The 20,591-nt window shown below is 39.5% G+C and overlaps 1 protein-coding gene across 1 annotated transcript in view; it reads left to right on the top strand.

Annotated features, from left to right (window-relative positions):
* Window positions 1–2,737: 2,737 nt before the first annotated feature.
* Window positions 2,738–20,591, top strand: part of LOC306918979 (dual oxidase 1-like) — a gene marked incomplete at its 5' end in the record, with an annotated part of 62,076 nt that continues 44,222 nt past the window's right edge. Inside the window, one exon of the mRNA XM_079531815.1 lies at window positions 2,738–2,920. Coding sequence (XP_079387941.1) covers window positions 2,738–2,920 — 183 coding nt within the window. The remainder of the gene's footprint in view (window positions 2,921–20,591) is intronic.

Genomic DNA, 20,591 nt, shown 5'->3' with positions numbered 1-20,591 from the left:
ATCTGATAGGGAGGAGAACTCCGTCCTGAGCGCTGGGTGTTAGTAACTGATAGGGGAGAGAACTCCGTCCTGAACGCTGGGCGTTAGTATCTGATAGGGAGGAGAACTCCGTCCTGAGCGCTGGGTGTTAGTAACTGATAGGGGAGAGAACTCCGTCCTGAGCGCTGGGCGTTAGTATCTGATAGGGAGGAGAACTCCGTCCTGAGCGCTGGGCGTTAGTATCTGATAGGGAGGAGAACTCCGTCCTGAGCGCTGGGCGTTAGTAACTGATAGGGGAGAGAACTCCGTCCTGAGCGCTGGGCGTTAGTAACTGATAGGGGAGAGAACTCCGTCCTGAACGCTGGGCGTTAGTATCTGATAGGGAGGAGAACTCCGTCCTGAGCGCTGGGCGTTAGTATCTGATAGGGAGGAGAACTCCGTCCTGAGCGCTGGGCGTTAGTAACTGATACAATTTACAATTTAGGCATTTAGCAGACGCTCTTAATCCAGAGCGACTTACATTAAGCAATAACAAAAGCATGGCATACATCACATATATAAAAAGTAGTTATCATGAATCATGCGTAGACTAAGAACGTAACAGTGGAGTATCTATGTAAACTATACATACTATACTATATAATATATTATACATGTGTACTATAAAGTGCTATGACTACATAAAGTGCAATTCTAGTATAAAGTGCTATGACTACATAAAGTGCATTTCTAGAGCTGCCTACGTAACAAGCTATAAGTCTGTTTAAAATACTATCTAAGTCTACATAAGGTGCTATCTAAGCGGCTAGGCTAGGGCAAGTGCTACGGGCCATGGTGGAGTCTGAAGAGGTGGGTTTTCAGACTACGGCGGAAGATTTGGAGTGAGGCTGCAGTTCTGACTGTGATGGGAAGTGCATTCCATAGTTTTGGAGCCAGAAGGGAGAAGAGTTTGGGACGTGTGGAGCGTTGTCCCGGCGTTTTTAGTGAAGGTACCTCCAGCTTCCCTGCGTTGGCTGATCTGAGTGCGCGGGAGGGTTTGTAGGGTACGATCATACTTGTGAGATATGGGGGGGCCATGCCTTTGGTTGCTTTGAATGCCAGCATCAGAGTTTTGTATTCTGTGCGGGCAGCGACCGGGAGCCAATGGAGGGAGCGGAGAAGGGGGGTGACGTGTGAGAATTTTGGCTGGTTGAAGACCAAGCGGGCTGCGGCATTTTGGATCAGTTGGAGGGGCTTAAGTGCACATGCCGGTAGGCCAGTAAGGAGGGAGTTACAATAGTCAAGTTTTGACAAGACTGTTGTCTGGATTAGGAGCTGGGCTGACTCCTGGGTGAGGAACGGTCTAATTCGTCGTATGTTGTAGAGTGTAAACCTACAGGAACAGCTGTGATGTGTGTTTTGAACGAGAGCTGACTGTCCAGGACAACACCAAGGTTCCTGGCTGTCGGGACAGACTTTACCAGGGCGTTGTCTACGGAGATAGTTAGCTCCCGCATAGGGCAGGACTTAGCTGGGAAGAACAGAAGCTCAGTCTTGTCTGGGTTCAGCTTGAGGTGGTTGGAAGACATCCACTGTGAGATGTCAGCCAGGCATGCAGTGATGCGTTCTTCTACCTGGGTGGCAGAGGGGGGGAAGGATAGAAACAGTTGTGTGTCATCGGCATAGCAGTGATAGGATATATTGTGAGCAGAGATGATGGTGCCAAGGGATTTAGTGTACAGTGAGAAGAGGAGGGGACCAAGTACAGATCCCTGTGGGACCCCAGTTTGGAGGGTGCGGGGGAATGATAGCAAACCTTTCCAAGAAACCTGGTAAGTCCGGTCAGAGAGGTAGGAGGAGAACCACTTCAGCGCCGTCCCGCCGATGCCTAGATCAGCTAGGGTGCCTAGGAACTGATAGGGCGGAGAACTCCGTCCTGAGCACTCAGGGTGTTAATTAATTACACGAGGTGCTCATTACGAGTATACTCGTCCTAAGGCGTTAAATATCGATATAAGATTGCCTCACTATTTTACATTTTTGGAAGCGATCCGGTTGCTGGGACCCCCCCCCCCCCCCCCCACCGCTACGGTTGCTAGGGCCTCGTCTGCACTGTGACCGCACGACCCCCCCACCCACTGCTGTCCGTGGTGTTGAACAGATCTAAACTACGGTGCTGTCCGTGGTGTTGAACAGATCTAAACTACGGTGCTGTCCGTGGTTTTGAACAGATCTAAACTACGGTGCTGTCCGTGGTTTTGAACAGATCTAATCTACGGTGCTGTCCGTGGTTTTGAACAGATCTAAACTACGGTGCTGTCCGTGGTTTTGAACAGATCTAAACTACGGTGCTGTCCGTGGTTTTGAACAGATCTAAACTATGGTGCTGTCCGTGGTTTTGAACAGATCTAAACTACGGTGCAGTCCGTGGTTTTAAACAGATCTAAACTACGGTGCTGTCCGTGGTTTTGAACAGATCTAAACTACGGTGATGTCCGTGGTTTTGAACAGATCGCCGATGGTCGGAGGTCATTTCTGATTATCCGGCGATCGCGATGTTGGAACGTTGGGCGTTTTCTAGAGCAAGGATGGACCTCGCCGTAGATCGCTATTGCTTTAGCGTCCAGGATGACGTCCAAAACCGTCCGCGCGTCATAGTGGAATAGCTTCTCATTACGTGAACAAAGTTGTGTTTAATATACAATAGGATGTATTGATGTTTTTTAAGTTGGACCTTTGCTGTCGTCATCCCCCCCCCCTTCCCCCCCCCCCCCCCAAGGTGTTGTTCTTCGAGGACGAGGACAAGAGGGCGGAGCTTGTCCAGCGCTTGTGTCCAGAGGACGACCCGGGTCAGGACGTCCGGGTTCGAGAGATGAGAGAGAGAGAGCTGTTGAAGGAAGCTCTGAGCCGCGATCAGAGAGAACATATAGTGGAGACCTTCATACGACACGCCTTCTCTAAGGTTAGTATGTCTAACCAACGTCTGTTAATATGTTAGACAGACAGACAGACAGACAGACAGACAGACTTGTCTGTCAGACGTGTCGGTCTTCCTTTATAGGAAGATAATGATTTATATCTTTGTTTACAAAACCTACAAGGCAAACCGTATCAGAGCTGCAATTTTCTGGAAGTTTGTTCCACATCATCTCTGGTTGGTCAAATTGCACAGTATGTAGCTCTGTTTGTATGTAGTACAGTATGTAGCTCTGTTTGTATGTAGTACAGTATGTAGTACAGTATGTAGCTCTGTTTGTATGTAGTACAGTATGTAGTACAGTATGTAGCTCTGTTTGTATGTAGTACAGTATGTAGTACAGTATGTAGTACAGTATGTAGCTCTGTTTGTATGTAGTACAGTATGTAGTACAGTATGTAGCTCTGTTTGTATGTAGTACAGTATGTAGTACAGTATGTAGTACAGTATGTAGTACAGTATGTAGTACAGTATGTAGCTCTGTTTGTATGTAGTACAGTATGTAGTACAGTATGTAGTACAGTATGTAGCTCTGTTTGTATGTAGTACAGTATGTAGCTCTGTTTGTATGTAGTACAGTATGTAGTACAGTATGTAGTACAGTATGTAGCTCTGTTTGTATGTAGTACAGTATGTAGCTCTGTTTGTATGTAGTACAGTATGTAGTACAGTATGTAGTACAGTATGTAGCTCTGTTTGTATGTAGTACAGTATGTAGTACAGTATGTAGTACAGTATGTAGCTCTGTTTGTATGTAGTACAGTATGTAGTACAGTATGTAGTACAGTATGTAGCTCTGTTTGTATGTAGTACAGTATGTAGCTCTGTTTGTATGTAGTACAGTATGTAGTACAGTATGTAGCTCTGTTTGTATGTAGTACAGTATGTAGTACAGTATGTAGTACAGTATGTAGTACAGTATGTAGCTCTGTTTGTATGTAGTACAGTATGTAGCTCTGTTTGTATGTAGTACAGTATGTAGTACAGTATGTAGTACAGTATGTAGCTCTGTTTGTATGTAGTACAGTATGTAGCTCTGTTTGTATGTAGTACAGTATGTAGTACAGTATGTAGCTATGTTTGTATGTAGTACAGTATGTAGTACAGTATGTAGTACAGTATGTAGCTCTGTTTGTATGTAGTACAGTATGTAGCTCTGTTTGTATGTAGTACAGTATGTAGTACAGTATGTAGCTCTGTTTGTATGTAGTACAGTATGTAGCTCTGTTTGTATGTAGTACAGTATGTAGTACAGTATGTAGCTCTGTTTGTATGTAGTACAGTATGTAGTACAGTATGTAGCTCTGTTTGTATGTAGTACAGTATGTAGTACAGTATGTAGCTATGTTTGTATGTAGTACAGTATGTAGTACAGTATGTAGTACAGTATGTAGCTCTGTTTGTATGTAGTACAGTATGTAGCTCTGTTTGTATGTAGTACAGTATGTAGTACAGTATGTAGCTCTGTTTGTATGTAGTACAGTATGTAGTACAGTATGTAGCTCTGTTTGTATGTAGTACAGTATGTAGTACAGCATGTAGTACAGTATGTAGCTCTGTTTGTATGTAGTACAGTATGTAGTACAGTATGTAGTACAGTATGTAGTACAGTATGTAGTACAGTATGTAGTACAGTATGTAGTACAGCATGTAGTACAGTATGTAGCTCTGTTTGTATGTAGTACAGTATGTAGTACAGTATGTAGTACAGTATGTAGCTCTGTTTGTATGTAGTACAGTATGTAGTACAGCATGTAGTACAGTATGTAGCTCTGTTTGTATGTAGTACAGTATGTAGCTCTGTTTGTATGTAGTACAGTATGTAGTACAGTATGTAGCTCTGTTTGTATGTAGTACAGTATGTAGCTCTGTTTGTATGTAGTACAGTATGTAGCTCTGTTTGTATGTAGTACAGTATGTAGTACAGTATGTAGTACAGTATGTAGTACAGCATGTAGTACAGTATGTAGCTCTGTTTGTATGTAGTACAGTATGTAGCTCTGTTTGTATGTAGTACAGCATGTAGTACAGTATGTAGTACAGTATGTAGCTCTGTTTGTATGTAGTACAGTATGTAGTACAGTATGTAGCTCTGTTTGTATGTAGTACAGTATGTAGTACAGCATGTAGTACAGTATGTAGCTCTGTTTGTATGTAGTACAGTATGTAGCTCTGTTTGTATGTAGTACAGTATGTAGCTCTGTTTGTATGTAGTACAGTATGTAGTACAGTATGTAGTACAGCATGTAGTACAGTATGTAGCTCTGTTTGTATGTAGTACAGTATGTAGTACAGTATGTAGTACAGCATGTAGTACAGTATGTAGCTCTGTTTGTATGTAGTACAGTATGTAGTACAGTATGTAGTACAGTATGTAGCTCTGTTTGTATGTAGTACAGTATGTAGCTCTGTTTGTATGTAGTACAGTATGTAGTACAGTATGTAGTACAGTATGTAGCTCTGTTTGTATGTAGTACAGTATGTAGCTCTGTTTGTATGTAGTACAGTATGTAGCTCTGTTTGTATGTAGTACAGTATGTAGTACAGTATGTAGTACAGTATGTAGTACAGTATGTAGTACAGTATGTAGTACAGTATGTAGCTCTGTTTGTATGTAGTACAGTATGTAGCTCTGTTTGTATGTAGTACAGTATGTAGTACAGTATGTAGTACAGTATGTAGTACAGTATGTAGCTCTGTTTGTATGTAGTACAGTATGTAGTACAGTATGTAGTACAGTATGTAGTACAGTATGTAGTACAGTATGTAGTACAGTATGTAGTACAGTATGTAGTACAGTATGTAGTACAGTATGTAGCTCTGTTTGTATGTAGTACAGTATGTAGCTCTGTTTGTATGTAGTACAGTATGTAGTACAGTATGTAGTACAGTATGTAGTACAGTATGTAGTACAGTATGTAGTACAGTATGTAGTACAGTATGTAGTACAGTATGTAGTACAGTATGTAGTACAGTATGTAGCTCTGTTTGTATGTAGTACAGTATGTAGTACAGTATGTAGTACAGTATGTAGTACAGTATGTAGTACAGTATGTAGTACAGTATGTAGTACAGTATGTAGCTCTGTTTGTATGTAGTACAGTATGTAGTACAGTATGTAGTACAGTATGTAGTACAGTATGTAGTACAGTATGTAGTACAGTATGTAGTACAGTATGTAGCTCTGTTTGTATGTAGTACAGTATGTAGTACAGTATGTAGTACAGTATGTAGTACAGTATGTAGTACAGTATGTAGTACAGTATGTAGTACAGTATGTAGTACAGTATGTAGTACAGTATGTAGCTCTGTTTGTATGTAGTACAGTATGTAGCTCTGTTTGTATGTAGTACAGTATGTAGTACAGTATGTAGTACAGTATGTAGTACAGTATGTAGTACAGTATGTAGTACAGTATGTAGCTCTGTTTGTATGTAGTACAGTATGTAGCTCTGTTTGTATGTAGTACAGTATGTAGTACAGTATGTAGTACAGTATGTAGTACAGTATGTAGTACAGTATGTAGTACAGTATGTAGTACAGTATGTAGCTCTGTTTGTATGTAGTACAGTATGTAGTACAGTATGTAGTACAGTATGTAGTACAGTATGTAGTACAGTATGTAGTACAGTATGTAGTACAGTATGTAGTACAGTATGTAGCTCTGTTTGTATGTAGTACAGTATGTAGCTCTGTTTGTATGTAGTACAGTATGTAGTACAGTATGTAGTACAGTATGTAGTACAGTATGTAGCTCTGTTTGTATGTAGTACAGTATGTAGCTCTGTTTGTATGTAGTACAGTATGTAGTACAGTATGTAGTACAGTATGTAGCTCTGTTTGTATGTAGTACAGTATGTAGCTCTGTTTGTATGTAGTACAGTATGTAGTACAGTATGTAGTACAGTATGTAGCTCTGTTTGTATGTAGTACAGTATGTAGTACAGCATGTAGTACAGTATGTAGCTCTGTTTGTATGTAGTACAGTATGTAGCTCTGTTTGTATGTAGTACAGTATGTAGCTCTGTTTGTATGTAGTACAGTATGTAGTACAGTATGTAGTACAGCATGTAGTACAGTATGTAGCTCTGTTTGTATGTAGTACAGTATGTAGTACAGTATGTAGTACAGCATGTAGTACAGTATGTAGCTCTGTTTGTATGTAGTACAGTATGTAGTACAGTATGTAGTACAGTATGTAGCTCTGTTTGTATGTAGTACAGTATGTAGCTCTGTTTGTATGTAGTACAGTATGTAGTACAGTATGTAGTACAGTATGTAGCTCTGTTTGTATGTAGTACAGTATGTAGCTCTGTTTGTATGTAGTACAGTATGTAGCTCTGTTTGTATGTAGTACAGTATGTAGTACAGTATGTAGTACAGTATGTAGTACAGTATGTAGTACAGTATGTAGTACAGTATGTAGCTCTGTTTGTATGTAGTACAGTATGTAGCTCTGTTTGTATGTAGTACAGTATGTAGTACAGTATGTAGTACAGTATGTAGTACAGTATGTAGCTCTGTTTGTATGTAGTACAGTATGTAGTACAGTATGTAGTACAGTATGTAGTACAGTATGTAGCTCTGTTTGTATGTAGTACAGTATGTAGCTCTGTTTGTATGTAGTACAGTATGTAGCTCTGTTTGTATGTAGTACAGTATGTAGTACAGTATGTAGTACAGTATGTAGCTCTGTTTGTATGTAGTACAGTATGTAGCTCTGTTTGTATGTAGTACAGTATGTAGCTCTGTTTGTATGTAGTACAGTATGTAGTACAGTATGTAGTACAGTATGTAGTACAGTATGTAGTACAGTATGTAGTACAGTATGTAGCTCTGTTTGTATGTAGTACAGTATGTAGCTCTGTTTGTATGTAGTACAGTATGTAGTACAGTATGTAGTACAGTATGTAGTACAGTATGTAGCTCTGTTTGTATGTAGTACAGTATGTAGTACAGTATGTAGTACAGTATGTAGTACAGTATGTAGCTCTGTTTGTATGTAGTACAGTATGTAGTACAGTATGTAGTACAGTATGTAGTACAGTATGTAGTACAGTATGTAGCTCTGTTTGTATGTAGTACAGTATGTAGCTCTGTTTGTATGTAGTACAGTATGTAGTACAGTATGTAGTACAGTATGTAGCTCTGTTTGTATGTAGTACAGTATGTAGCTCTGTTTGTATGTAGTACAGTATGTAGCTCTGTTTGTATGTAGTACAGTATGTAGTACAGTATGTAGTACAGTATGTAGCTCTGTTTGTATGTAGTACAGTATGTAGCTCTGTTTGTATGTAGTACAGTATGTAGCTCTGTTTGTATGTAGTACAGTATGTAGTACAGTATGTAGTACAGTATGTAGTACAGTATGTAGTACAGTATGTAGCTCTGTTTGTATGTAGTACAGTATGTAGCTCTGTTTGTATGTAGTACAGTATGTAGTACAGTATGTAGTACAGTATGTAGTACAGTATGTAGCTCTGTTTGTATGTAGTACAGTATGTAGTACAGTATGTAGTACAGTATGTAGTACAGTATGTAGCTCTGTTTGTATGTAGTACAGTATGTAGCTCTGTTTGTATGTAGTACAGTATGTAGTACAGTATGTAGTACAGTATGTAGTACAGTATGTAGCTCTGTTTGTATGTAGTACAGTATGTAGCTCTGTTTGTATGTAGTACAGTATGTAGTACAGTATGTAGTACAGTATGTAGCTCTGTTTGTATGTAGTACAGTATGTAGCTCTGTTTGTATGTAGTACAGTATGTAGCTCTGTTTGTATGTAGTACAGTATGTAGTACAGTATGTAGTACAGTATGTAGTACAGTATGTAGTACAGTATGTAGCTCTGTTTGTATGTAGTACAGTATGTAGCTCTGTTTGTATGTAGTACAGTATGTAGTACAGTATGTAGTACAGTATGTAGCTCTGTTTGTATGTAGTACAGTATGTAGTACAGTATGTAGTACAGTATGTAGTACAGTATGTAGCTCTGTTTGTATGTAGTACAGTATGTAGTACAGTATGTAGCTCTGTTTGTATGTAGTACAGTATGTAGTACAGTATGTAGTACAGTATGTAGCTCTGTTTGTATGTAGTACAGTATGTAGTACAGTATGTAGCTCTGTTTGTATGTAGTACAGTATGTAGTACAGTATGTAGCTCTGTTTGTATGTAGTACAGTATGTAGTACAGTATGTAGTACAGTATGTAGCTCTGTTTGTATGTAGTACAGTATGTAGTACAGTATGTAGTACAGTATGTAGTACAGTATGTAGCTCTGTTTGTATGTAGTACAGTATGTAGTACAGTATGTAGCTCTGTTTGTATGTAGTACAGTATGTAGTACAGTATGTAGTACAGTATGTAGTACAGTATGTAGCTCTGTTTGTATGTAGTACAGTATGTAGTACAGTATGTAGTACAGTATGTAGTACAGTATGTAGCTCTGTTTGTATGTAGTACAGCATGTAGTACAGTATGTAGTACAGTATGTAGCTCTGTTTGTATGTAGTACAGTATGTAGCTCTGTTTGTATGTAGTACAGTATGTAGTACAGTATGTAGCTCTGTTTGTATGTAGTACAGTATGTAGTACAGTATGTAGCTCTGTTTGTATGTAGTACAGCATGTAGTACAGTATGTAGTACAGTATGTAGCTCTGTTTGTATGTAGTACAGTATGTAGCTCTGTTTGTATGTAGTACAGTATGTAGCTCTGTTTGTATGTAGTACAGTATGTAGTACAGTATGTAGCTCTGTTTGTATGTAGTACAGTATGTAGCTCTGTTTGTATGTAGTACAGTATGTAGTACAGTATGTAGTACAGTATGTAGCTCTGTTTGTATGTAGTACAGTATGTAGTACAGTATGTAGTACAGTATGTAGTACAGTATGTAGCTCTGTTTGTATGTAGTACAGTATGTAGTACAGTATGTAGCTCTGTTTGTATGTAGTACAGTATGTAGTACAGTATGTAGTACAGTATGTAGTACAGTATGTAGCTCTGTTTGTATGTAGTACAGTATGTAGTACAGTATGTAGTACAGTATGTAGTACAGTATGTAGCTCTGTTTGTATGTAGTACAGTATGTAGTACAGTATGTAGTACAGTATGTAGCTCTGTTTGTATGTAGTACAGTATGTAGTACAGTATGTAGTACAGTATGTAGCTCTGTTTGTATGTAGTACAGTATGTAGTACAGTATGTAGCTCTGTTTGTATGTAGTACAGTATGTAGTACAGTATGTAGTACAGTATGTAGTACAGTATGTAGCTCTGTTTGTATGTAGTACAGTATGTAGTACAGTATGTAGTACAGTATGTAGTACAGTATGTAGCTCTGTTTGTATGTAGTACAGCATGTAGTACAGTATGTAGTACAGTATGTAGCTCTGTTTGTATGTAGTACAGTATGTAGCTCTGTTTGTATGTAGTACAGTATGTAGTACAGTATGTAGCTCTGTTTGTATGTAGTACAGTATGTAGTACAGTATGTAGCTCTGTTTGTATGTAGTACAGCATGTAGTACAGTATGTAGTACAGTATGTAGCTCTGTTTGTATGTAGTACAGTATGTAGCTCTGTTTGTATGTAGTACAGTATGTAGCTCTGTTTGTATGTAGTACAGTATGTAGTACAGTATGTAGCTCTGTTTGTATGTAGTACAGTATGTAGCTCTGTTTGTATGTAGTACAGTATGTAGTACAGTATGTAGTACAGTATGTAGCTCTGTTTGTATGTAGTACAGTATGTAGTACAGTATGTAGTACAGTATGTAGTACAGTATGTAGCTCTGTTTGTATGTAGTACAGTATGTAGTACAGTATGTAGTACAGTATGTAGTACAGTATGTAGCTCTGTTTGTATGTAGTACAGTATGTAGTACAGTATGTAGTACAGTATGTAGCTCTGTTTGTATGTAGTACAGTATGTAGCTCTGTTTTTATGTAGTACAGTATGTAGCTCTGTTTGTATGTAGTACAGTATGTAGTACAGTATGTAGCTCTGTTTGTATGTAGTACAGTATGTAGTACAGTATGTAGCTCTGTTTGTATGTAGTACAGTATGTAGTACAGTATGTAGCTCTGTTTGTATGTAGTACAGTATGTAGCTCTGTTTGTATGTAGTACAGTATGTAGTACAGTATGTAGTACAGTATGTAGTACAGTATGTAGCTCTGTTTGTATGTAGTACAGTATGTAGCTCTGTTTGTATGTAGTACAGTATGTAGTACAGTATGTAGCTCTGTTTGTATGTAGTACAGTATGTAGCTCTGTTTGTATGTAGTACAGTATGTAGTACAGTATGTAGTACAGTATGTAGCTCTGTTTGTATGTAGTACAGTATGTAGCTCTGTTTGTATGTAGTACAGTATGTAGCTCTGTTTGTATGTAGTACAGTATGTAGTACAGTATGTAGTACAGTATGTAGTACAGTATGTAGTACAGTATGTAGTACAGTATGTAGCTCTGTTTGTATGTAGTACAGTATGTAGCTCTGTTTGTATGTAGTACAGTATGTAGTACAGTATGTAGCTCTGTTTGTATGTAGTACAGTATGTAGCTCTGTTTGTATGTAGTACAGTATGTAGTACAGTATGTAGTACAGTATGTAGTACAGTATGTAGCTCTGTTTGTATGTAGTACAGTATGTAGCTCTGTTTGTATGTAGTACAGTATGTAGTACAGTATGTAGCTCTGTTTGTATGTAGTACAGTATGTAGTACAGTATGTAGCTCTGTTTGTATGTAGTACAGTATGTAGCTCTGTTTGTATGTAGTACAGTATGTAGTACAGTATGTAGTACAGTATGTAGCTCTGTTTGTATGTAGTACAGTATGTAGTACAGTATGTAGTACAGTATGTAGTACAGTATGTAGTACAGTATGTAGCTCTGTTTGTATGTAGTACAGTATGTAGTACAGTATGTAGTACAGTATGTAGCTCTGTTTGTATGTAGTACAGTATGTAGCTCTGTTTGTATGTAGTACAGTATGTAGTACAGTATGTAGTACAGTATGTAGTACAGTATGTAGTACAGTATGTAGTACAGTATGTAGCTCTGTTTGTATGTAGTACAGTATGTAGTACAGTATGTAGTACAGTATGTAGTACAGTATGTAGCTCTGTTTGTATGTAGTACAGTATGTAGTACAGTATGTAGCTCTGTTTGTATGTAGTACAGCATGTAGTACAGTATGTAGTACAGTATGTAGCTCTGTTTGTATGTAGTACAGTATGTAGCTCTGTTTGTATGTAGTACAGTATGTAGCTCTGTTTGTATGTAGTACAGTATGTAGTACAGTATGTAGCTCTGTTTGTATGTAGTACAGTATGTAGCTCTGTTTGTATGTAGTACAGTATGTAGTACAGTATGTAGTACAGTATGTAGCTCTGTTTGTATGTAGTACAGTATGTAGTACAGTATGTAGTACAGTATGTAGCTCTGTTTGTATGTAGTACAGTATGTAGCTCTGTTTGTATGTAGTACAGTATGTAGTACAGTATGTAGTACAGTATGTAGCTCTGTTTGTATGTAGTACAGTATGTAGTACAGTATGTAGTACAGTATGTAGCTCTGTTTGTATGTAGTACAGTATGTAGTACAGTATGTAGTACAGTATGTAGTACAGTATGTAGTACAGTATGTAGCTCTGTTTGTATGTAGTACAGTATGTAGCTCTGTTTGTATGTAGTACAGTATGTAGCTCTGTTTGTATGTAGTACAGTGTTCAGATTTATAGCTATCCACGATTTAACTTGCTAAGATGATAGCATCATGGTCCATAGCTACGCCTACTGAAAGGCCACAACTGCACATAGAGTATGTCTTTACTCAAACTGTCTAAATAATATAACTCTGTGTCTTTTATAGTTTTTATTGTCGTTTAACAAACATACATTTAAACACATGAACTAGCTTATTTAGGATTGGTTTAAGGGTTAGTTTTAACCCCGTTTAGGTTAGACGTTTAGTTAGTTTTAGCTAGTTAGTTAGGTTCGTTTAGTTAGGTTTAGTTACGTTTAGTTACGTTTAGGTAAAAAACCTGTTACAGATAAGACAGAGATACACATAGCATTTGTCAATTACAGGCAGGTTACAATACATGGATAACACATTATTCATTGATTATTAATAGTTTGCATTGTATCAATAATTACCATTGGTCTAATGTGAGTTGTTTTTCATCATGTCCATGTGGTTACATGAGGTTGGATTCTTCTTAGTTGGCTTGGAATCTGACTGCTAGAGCCCCACCCAGGGTTTATAAAATCTCTGTTCAGTGGAGCCCGCCCTGTGGGCGGTTCCGTACCAACTTGGCATCATTGGCTGCTGGCTCCTTCCTGTGGTTGGTTTATAGCCAACCTTACTATTGGTTTAAAACCAGGAAGTATTACCTGCCATGTGCTAGCACATGGCCGGAGCACCCTGCTGTGAGGTTTACTGTAGCCATGAGGTCTGGCTGTTTAGAAGCAGTTTGCTGGTGGAACTTACTAGTGGTTTTGGCACTGGCTTCCTCTCTCTTCCCTTGGGAGGCGGAGGTGTCACATTTCACACCTTCCTGTTAACTTGAGTCAACTCTGGGATAGTACCTTCATTATTGACCAATATCATGGATATTTCCACACCCCCCGCAAGAACCTATTCATAAACTTATTAAGAGGTTCTTCAAACACTCATTTCGTTTATAAAGGGTTTGGTTTTCGACACATTGATTATCTGCCGAGGGGGGGGGGTTTGATAAACACAAAGCCATTTTCACCTGGTTGAAAGCCAGGAGGAAAATGGGAACTATGAAATTCTAGCTTCCATAATCACCCCTGAATCAAATGACATTTCAGCTTGCTTGGAATCAGAGGCTGGAATAGACATTGACTTTGGAGTAGTTATACTATATTAGCTTAACATGCCTTTGAACTGACTGGTTAAGGAATTATAATATTGTTCTTTGTTTCATCTTTTCAGAATTAGTTACTCATTCTAAGGTTCCTGTTTGTTTCCTTACTTGTAATTCTGTTTAATTTGATTCCACTTTGTTCAATCAAATACCTTGACTTGTGATATCTTCGTGGATCACTACTTAATTTGTTACATTTTAGAAGCAGGTTGGTTCCTGCCATTTATTACCCCTCATAAACTTGCTTGGTCCTGAGCAGATTGGAGATAAGATTTCACACAAGGGTTCTGGTTTACTTTACTGTCCTTTTCGTAAAAGCCCTTGGATTTTGTGTGTTTAGTAACTAATGTGTAATTTAGCATGGCACTTTTATTACCTTCAGGATTTTTTAGGCAATTATTTCAAACTGGCCTGCAATTTAACAAAGTCATTACATTTCAAAAGTGTTACTACACACTATTTTGTCCCTGTCATTGACATGGGCTGTCAGTTTGTGTGTGGCAAGTGACACGATTCACACCTTCCACCCAGGCTTTTCCCTTGCTGGAAAGGAAGAGTTAACATGGTATAACCAAACATTAATTTACCCCAGGACTTATGAGTTACTTTTTACACTTTTTGGCTTGTACTCGTCAACCGGAGATTTTTTTTTTGGTACCTGTTAATTTTGTTAAACAAATCACACAACTGTTTAAAAACACAACACAGATTTCTCATTGTCTCTTACTGACATTTTGCAATGGGTCCCACTTCGTTTTGCTGGACAAGTTACTTTGTCAGCCTGGTGGCCTGGCCCCCCTCCATGTGTTAGGGGGGGGGGGGGGGGGTGTGTGTGTGTGTGTGTGTGTGTGGTGCTCCCCCAATTGTCAACATTCTTCCTGGCGGCCATCTTTTTTGGGCCTGCTGGTGTTGGGGGGGGGGGATTGGTGCACACGCATCCGTCATTCATTCATGACGTAATTTGCATTGACTGCATCTTTTCATTTTAACTTTCCCTCTGCCCTGATCGGTGCCATCGGCAGGTTTTATTGTGACCTTACCGATGGCTGGGCTTGGGATGGAGAGCGCCTTGTACAGCTTTCCCCAGCTTCCATGCGGTGTGGCTGTGGGTGGGGCTTGCTGTGGCGTGCACCACTGTTTCATGGCGGTCGACATCCTGTTGTCTCCCGCGACGGACGCCATCTCTGCGAGGCCTCGCGCCGTGTTTGGTCGCTGCCTGGCAGTTTCTGTAGCGTGCGCTGTGCTGGCCCCGGCAGCTCGCTGGGTGGTTTCTTCCTTTGGACTCACCCTGGCCTCCGGTGCTGGTTCTGCTGACTTGGCGTCAGGTGCCGGCTCCGCTGGGCCTCGTGGCACCGTGTTGGGACGCGCCTGGTCGATGCGCACTGACGTAGTGGCTGTCGGCGCCTCATTTCCCACGTCGGACACTGGGCCCGTCGCTTGCACGGCTGTTGAGGGCGCCCGGCTGGTGTCCACTGTGTGGCCACCGCAGGCTTCATGCTCCTCCGGTGCTGCTGACCTGGCGTAGTCTTCTGGTAGGACACAGCAGGTTCCCTGCTGTTCTGGTGTCGCTTTGGGGGGAGCTTGGTTGTCCTCCGCTGACGTAGTGGCGAGCCCCCCTGGGGCTCGCTGGGTGACGTCATCTGTTGGGGTGAGAGTGCGGTCAGGCGTCTGTCGCCTTCCGTCCGTTTCCTCCCCCGCTCGTCCGGAGGTGATGTCTCTGGTGTAGTCTTCCTTGACCTCGCCGACCTTCTGCTCCGCTGCTGTGACCTGCTTTCGTGTTAGTGACCCTATTTTTATTGGCCCTAGATCGTGGTCAGCCTGAGCGGCTTGCAGGTTAAGCCTGTCTCTTCCTCGGACAAGCTTTTTATAGTCAGAGAGCATTTGAATTGACCTTTTCGGACTTATTAAGGATTTGGTGTCCTGTAATATTAAATTCAAAACATTGAGAGCTCTATCTAATGCATTTGATGCCATTGGTTCACTTGTCTCTGAACTAATCAATTTGTTTATTGTGTCAGACAAGTTTGACCATTGTGGTTCCACTTGTAACCACACTGAATCCAGTAACAATTTCCTCATGTTATAGTATTTAGTCGTGCAGTCATGGAGCTCACTATTTACTTGCAAAGCATTTTGTGATAAATTAGCTTCTTTCAATTCCTCGGAATAGTCGCTATAGCTATCCGCTAACTTCCCGTAAGCTATTTTGAGCCTACCAAATGTGTCCGCTTTTGCGGTGTTGGGAGATTTTTGTGACAGACTCATTTCACACTCAGCCGCTAAATTATTGAATATTGATTGCGCCTCTTTGCTTCTAACTTTTAACTCGTTGAATAAAGCCATCCTTACTTCACCTATCAAACTTATGAATCTTTGGGATTTTAGTAAGCGCTCTCACGGTTTTATAGTTTTATAGCATTGACACAGGGGATTTTAGCCAGTTTAGCGTTTACAGTATTTTTCCTTCTGTTACGGTTCTGGTCTAATTTAAGCTGGGAATTATAGTTAAAAGTGGTTTCACATTTCATTGCTAATAATACCTGCCTCCCTTATTTTACTCAATTAGTTTTAGCCTTAGTGGTCTGTGTCATTCCCTGACTGCATTTATTTACAAGCCTATTGCATGTGCCTCCTGTGGGGTCACAATTAGCATTTGGGCTTGTCTTTACGACTTCCCCCCACCCCTTGCTGATAGCAGGAGTGAGAGTGGCCTCTATATTGAGCCCTGTTGTTTACCAAACTCTACCCTCCCCCGCACTTAAGGCTAGGATGGAGAGTCTTCTAGAGAGTAGAGGCAAGTTGCCATTTTGTCCTGTTGTTGCCTATTTACTCTGCCCTTCCCCCGCTCATGGCTAGGTTTTAGAAGTGTTTCAGAGTAGAAGGCACCAGACAATAGGCTAATGGTTTTAGCAAATTAGCTTTGCTCTGGCGGCCATTTTCCCCTGGTTGAAAGCCAGGAGGAAACTGGGAACAATAATGGCCCAGCTCTTAGTTACAATAATCACTCCTGAATCAAATGACATTTCAGCTTGCTTGGAATCAGAGGCTGGAATAGACATTGACTCTGGAGTAGCTATTAAAACCCAGAACTTGGATCACATTGTCGCCTGTGTTTAGGTTAGCAACCGTTTAGCTTTACAGTAACGCTTTTTATCCTAAAGTCTGCTGGCTTCTTCAGAGCTCTGTGCTAAACTGGATTTTTAGCTGGTGTACTGTTTTATGCTGGAGTTACTTTTGTTTGTACATTTAGTACAAGGCCTGTGGTTACATCAGGCGATTTACCATCTACGCTTGAGACTTTTGAGTCTAGCCGTGGCATCTATTAACCGTGCTTTGAACTATTTAGTTACCAGGCTATTTTAGTTACAAGGCTACTGGTTTAATTGTTAGTAAAGTTTACCGCGATTAAGTTGATAATTGCACACTAACCTTGCTCATTTGGAGCGTTTGTTTTAGTAAAGTTAACCGCGATTATGACAATAATCGCATCGTATGGTTTTTTACTCATTTGGAGTTTTTGTTTTAGTAAAGTTTACCGCGATTACGATAGTAATCGCACGCTATGGTTTTTTACTCCGTTTGGAGTAAAAACCTTGCTCATTTTGAGCGTTTGTTTTAGTAAGTTAACCGCGATTATGACAATAATCGCACCGTATGGTTTTTTACTGTTCAGATTTATAGCTATCCACGATTTAACTTGCTAAGATGATAGCATCATGGTCCATAGCTACGCCTACTGAAAGGCCACAACTGCACATAGAGTATGTCTTTACTCAAACTGTCTAAATAATATAACTCTGTGTCTTTTATAGTTTTTATTGTCGTTTAACAAACATACATTTAAACACATGAACTAGCTTATTTAGGATTGGTTTAAGGGTTAGTTTTAACCCCGTTTAGGTTAGACGTTTAGTTAGTTTTAGCTAGTTAGTTAGGTTCGTTTAGTTAGGTTTAGTTACGTTTAGTTACGTTTAGGTAAAAAACCTGTTACAGATAAGACAGAGATACACATAGCATTTGTCAATTACAGGCAGGTTACAATACATGGATAACACATTATTCATTGATTATTAATAGTTTGCATTGTATCAATAATTACCATTGGTCTAATGTGAGTTGTTTTTCATCATGTCCATGTGGTTACATGAGGTTGGATTCTTCTTAGTTGGCTTGGAATCTGACTGCTAGAGCCCCACCCAGGGTTTATAAAATCTCTGTTCAGTGGAGCCCGCCCTGTGGGCGGTTCCGTACCAACTTGGCATCATTGGCTGCTGGCTCCTTCCTGTGGTTGGTTTATAGCCAACCTTACTATTGGTTTAAAACCAGGAAGTATTACCTGCCATGTGCTAGCACATGGCCGGAGCACCCTGCTGTGAGGTTTACTGTAGCCATGAGGTCTGGCTGTTTAGAAGCAGTTTGCTGGTGGAACTTACTAGTGGTTTTGGCACTGGCTTCCTCTCTCTTCCCTTGGGAGGCGGAGGTGTCACATTTCACACCTTCCTGTTAACTTGAGTCAACTCTGGGATAGTACCTTCATTATTGACCAATATCATGGATATTTCCACATACAGTATGTAGCTCTGTTTGTATGTAGTACAGTATGTAGTACAGTATGTAGCTCTGTTTGTATGTAGTACAGTATGTAGTACAGTATGTAGCTCTGTTTGTATGTAGTACAGTATGTAGTACAGTATGTAGCTCTGTTTGTATGTAGTACAGTATGTAGCTCTGTTTGTATGTAGTACAGTATGTAGTACAGTATGTAGTACAGTATGTAGTACAGTATGTAGCTCTGTTTGTATGTAGTACAGTATGTAGCTCTGTTTGTATGTAGTACAGTATGTAGTACAGTATGTAGCTCTGTTTGTATGTAGTACAGTATGTAGCTCTGTTTGTATGTAGTACAGTATGTAGTACAGTATGTAGTACAGTATGTAGCTCTGTTTGTATGTAGTACAGTATGTAGCTCTGTTTGTATGTAGTACAGTATGTAGCTCTGTTTGTATGTAGTACAGTATGTAGTACAGTATGTAGTACAGTATGTAGTACAGTATGTAGTACAGTATGTAGCTCTGTTTGTATGTAGTACAGTATGTAGCTCTGTTTGTATGTAGTACAGTATGTAGTACAGTATGTAGCTCTGTTTGTATGTAGTACAGTATGTAGCTCTGTTTGTATGTAGTACAGTATGTAGTACAGTATGTAGTACAGTATGTAGTACAGTATGTAGCTCTGTTTGTATGTAGTACAGTATGTAGCTCTGTTTGTATGTAGTACAGTATGTAGTACAGTATGTAGCTCTGTTTGTATGTAGTACAGTATGTAGTACAGTATGTAGCTCTGTTTGTATGTAGTACAGTATGTAGCTCTGTTTGTATGTAGTACAGTATGTAGTACAGTATGTAGTACAGTATGTAGCTCTGTTTGTATGTAGTACAGTATGTAGTACAGTATGTAGTACAGTATGTAGTACAGTATGTAGCTCTGTTTGTATGTAGTACAGTATGTAGTACAGTATGTAGTACAGTATGTAGCTCTGTTTGTATGTAGTACAGTATGTAGCTCTGTTTGTATGTAGTACAGTATGTAGTACAGTATGTAGTACAGTATGTAGTACAGTATGTAGTACAGTATGTAGCTCTGTTTGTATGTAGTACAGTATGTAGTACAGTATGTAGTACAGTATGTAGTACAGTATGTAGCTCTGTTTGTATGTAGTACAGTATGTAGCTCTGTTTGTATGTAGTACAGTATGTAGCTCTGTTTGTATGTAGTACAGTATGTAGCTCTGTTTGTATGTAGTACAGTATGTAGTACAGTATGTAGCTCTGTTTGTATGTAGTACAGTATGTAGCTCTGTTTGTATGTAGTACAGTATGTAGTACAGTATGTAGCTCTGTTTGTATGTAGTACAGTATGTAGTACAGTATGTAGTACATTATGTAGTACAGTATGTAGTACAGTATGTAGTACAGTATGTAGTACAGTATGTAGCTCTGTTTGTATGTAGTACAGTATGTAGCTCTGTTTGTATGTAGTACAGTATGTAGTACAGTATGTAGCTCTGTTTGTATGTAGTACAGTATGTAGTACAGTATGTAGTACAGTATGTAGTACAGTATGTAGTACAGTATGTAGTACAGTATGTAGCTCTGTTTGTATGTAGTACAGTATGTAGCTCTGTTTGTATGTAGTACAGTATGTAGCTCTGTTTGTATGTAGTACAGTATGTAGTACAGTATGTAGTACAGTATGTAGTACAGTATGTAGCTCTGTTTGTATGTAGTACAGTATGTAGCTCTGTTTGTATGTAGTACAGTATGTAGCTCTGTTTGTATGTAGTACAGTATGTAGTACAGTATGTAGCTCTGTTTGTATGTAGTACAGTATGTAGCTCTGTTTGTATGTAGTACAGTATGTAGTACAGTATGTAGCTCTGTTTGTATGTAGTACAGTATGTAGCTCTGTTTGTATGTAGTACAGTATGTAGTACAGTATGTAGCTCTGTTTGTATGTAGTACAGTATGTAGCTCTGTTTGTATGTAGTACAGTATGTAGTACAGTATGTAGTACAGTATGTAGTACAGTATGTAGCTCTGTTTGTATGTAGTACAGTATGTAGTACAGTATGTAGCTCTGTTTGTATGTAGTACAGTATGTAGCTCTGTTTGTATGTAGTACAGTATGTAGTACAGTATGTAGTACAGTATGTAGTACAGTATGTAGCTCTGTTTGTATGTAGTACAGTATGTAGCTCTG

This window comes from Electrona antarctica, assembly GCF_951216825.1.
Source record: "Electrona antarctica genome assembly, contig: scaffold_228, whole genome shotgun sequence".
NCBI lineage: Eukaryota > Metazoa > Chordata > Actinopteri > Myctophiformes > Myctophidae > Electrona > Electrona antarctica.
Note: the sequence above shows the minus strand (reverse complement) of the source record. Positions and strands in the feature narration are given on the sequence as shown.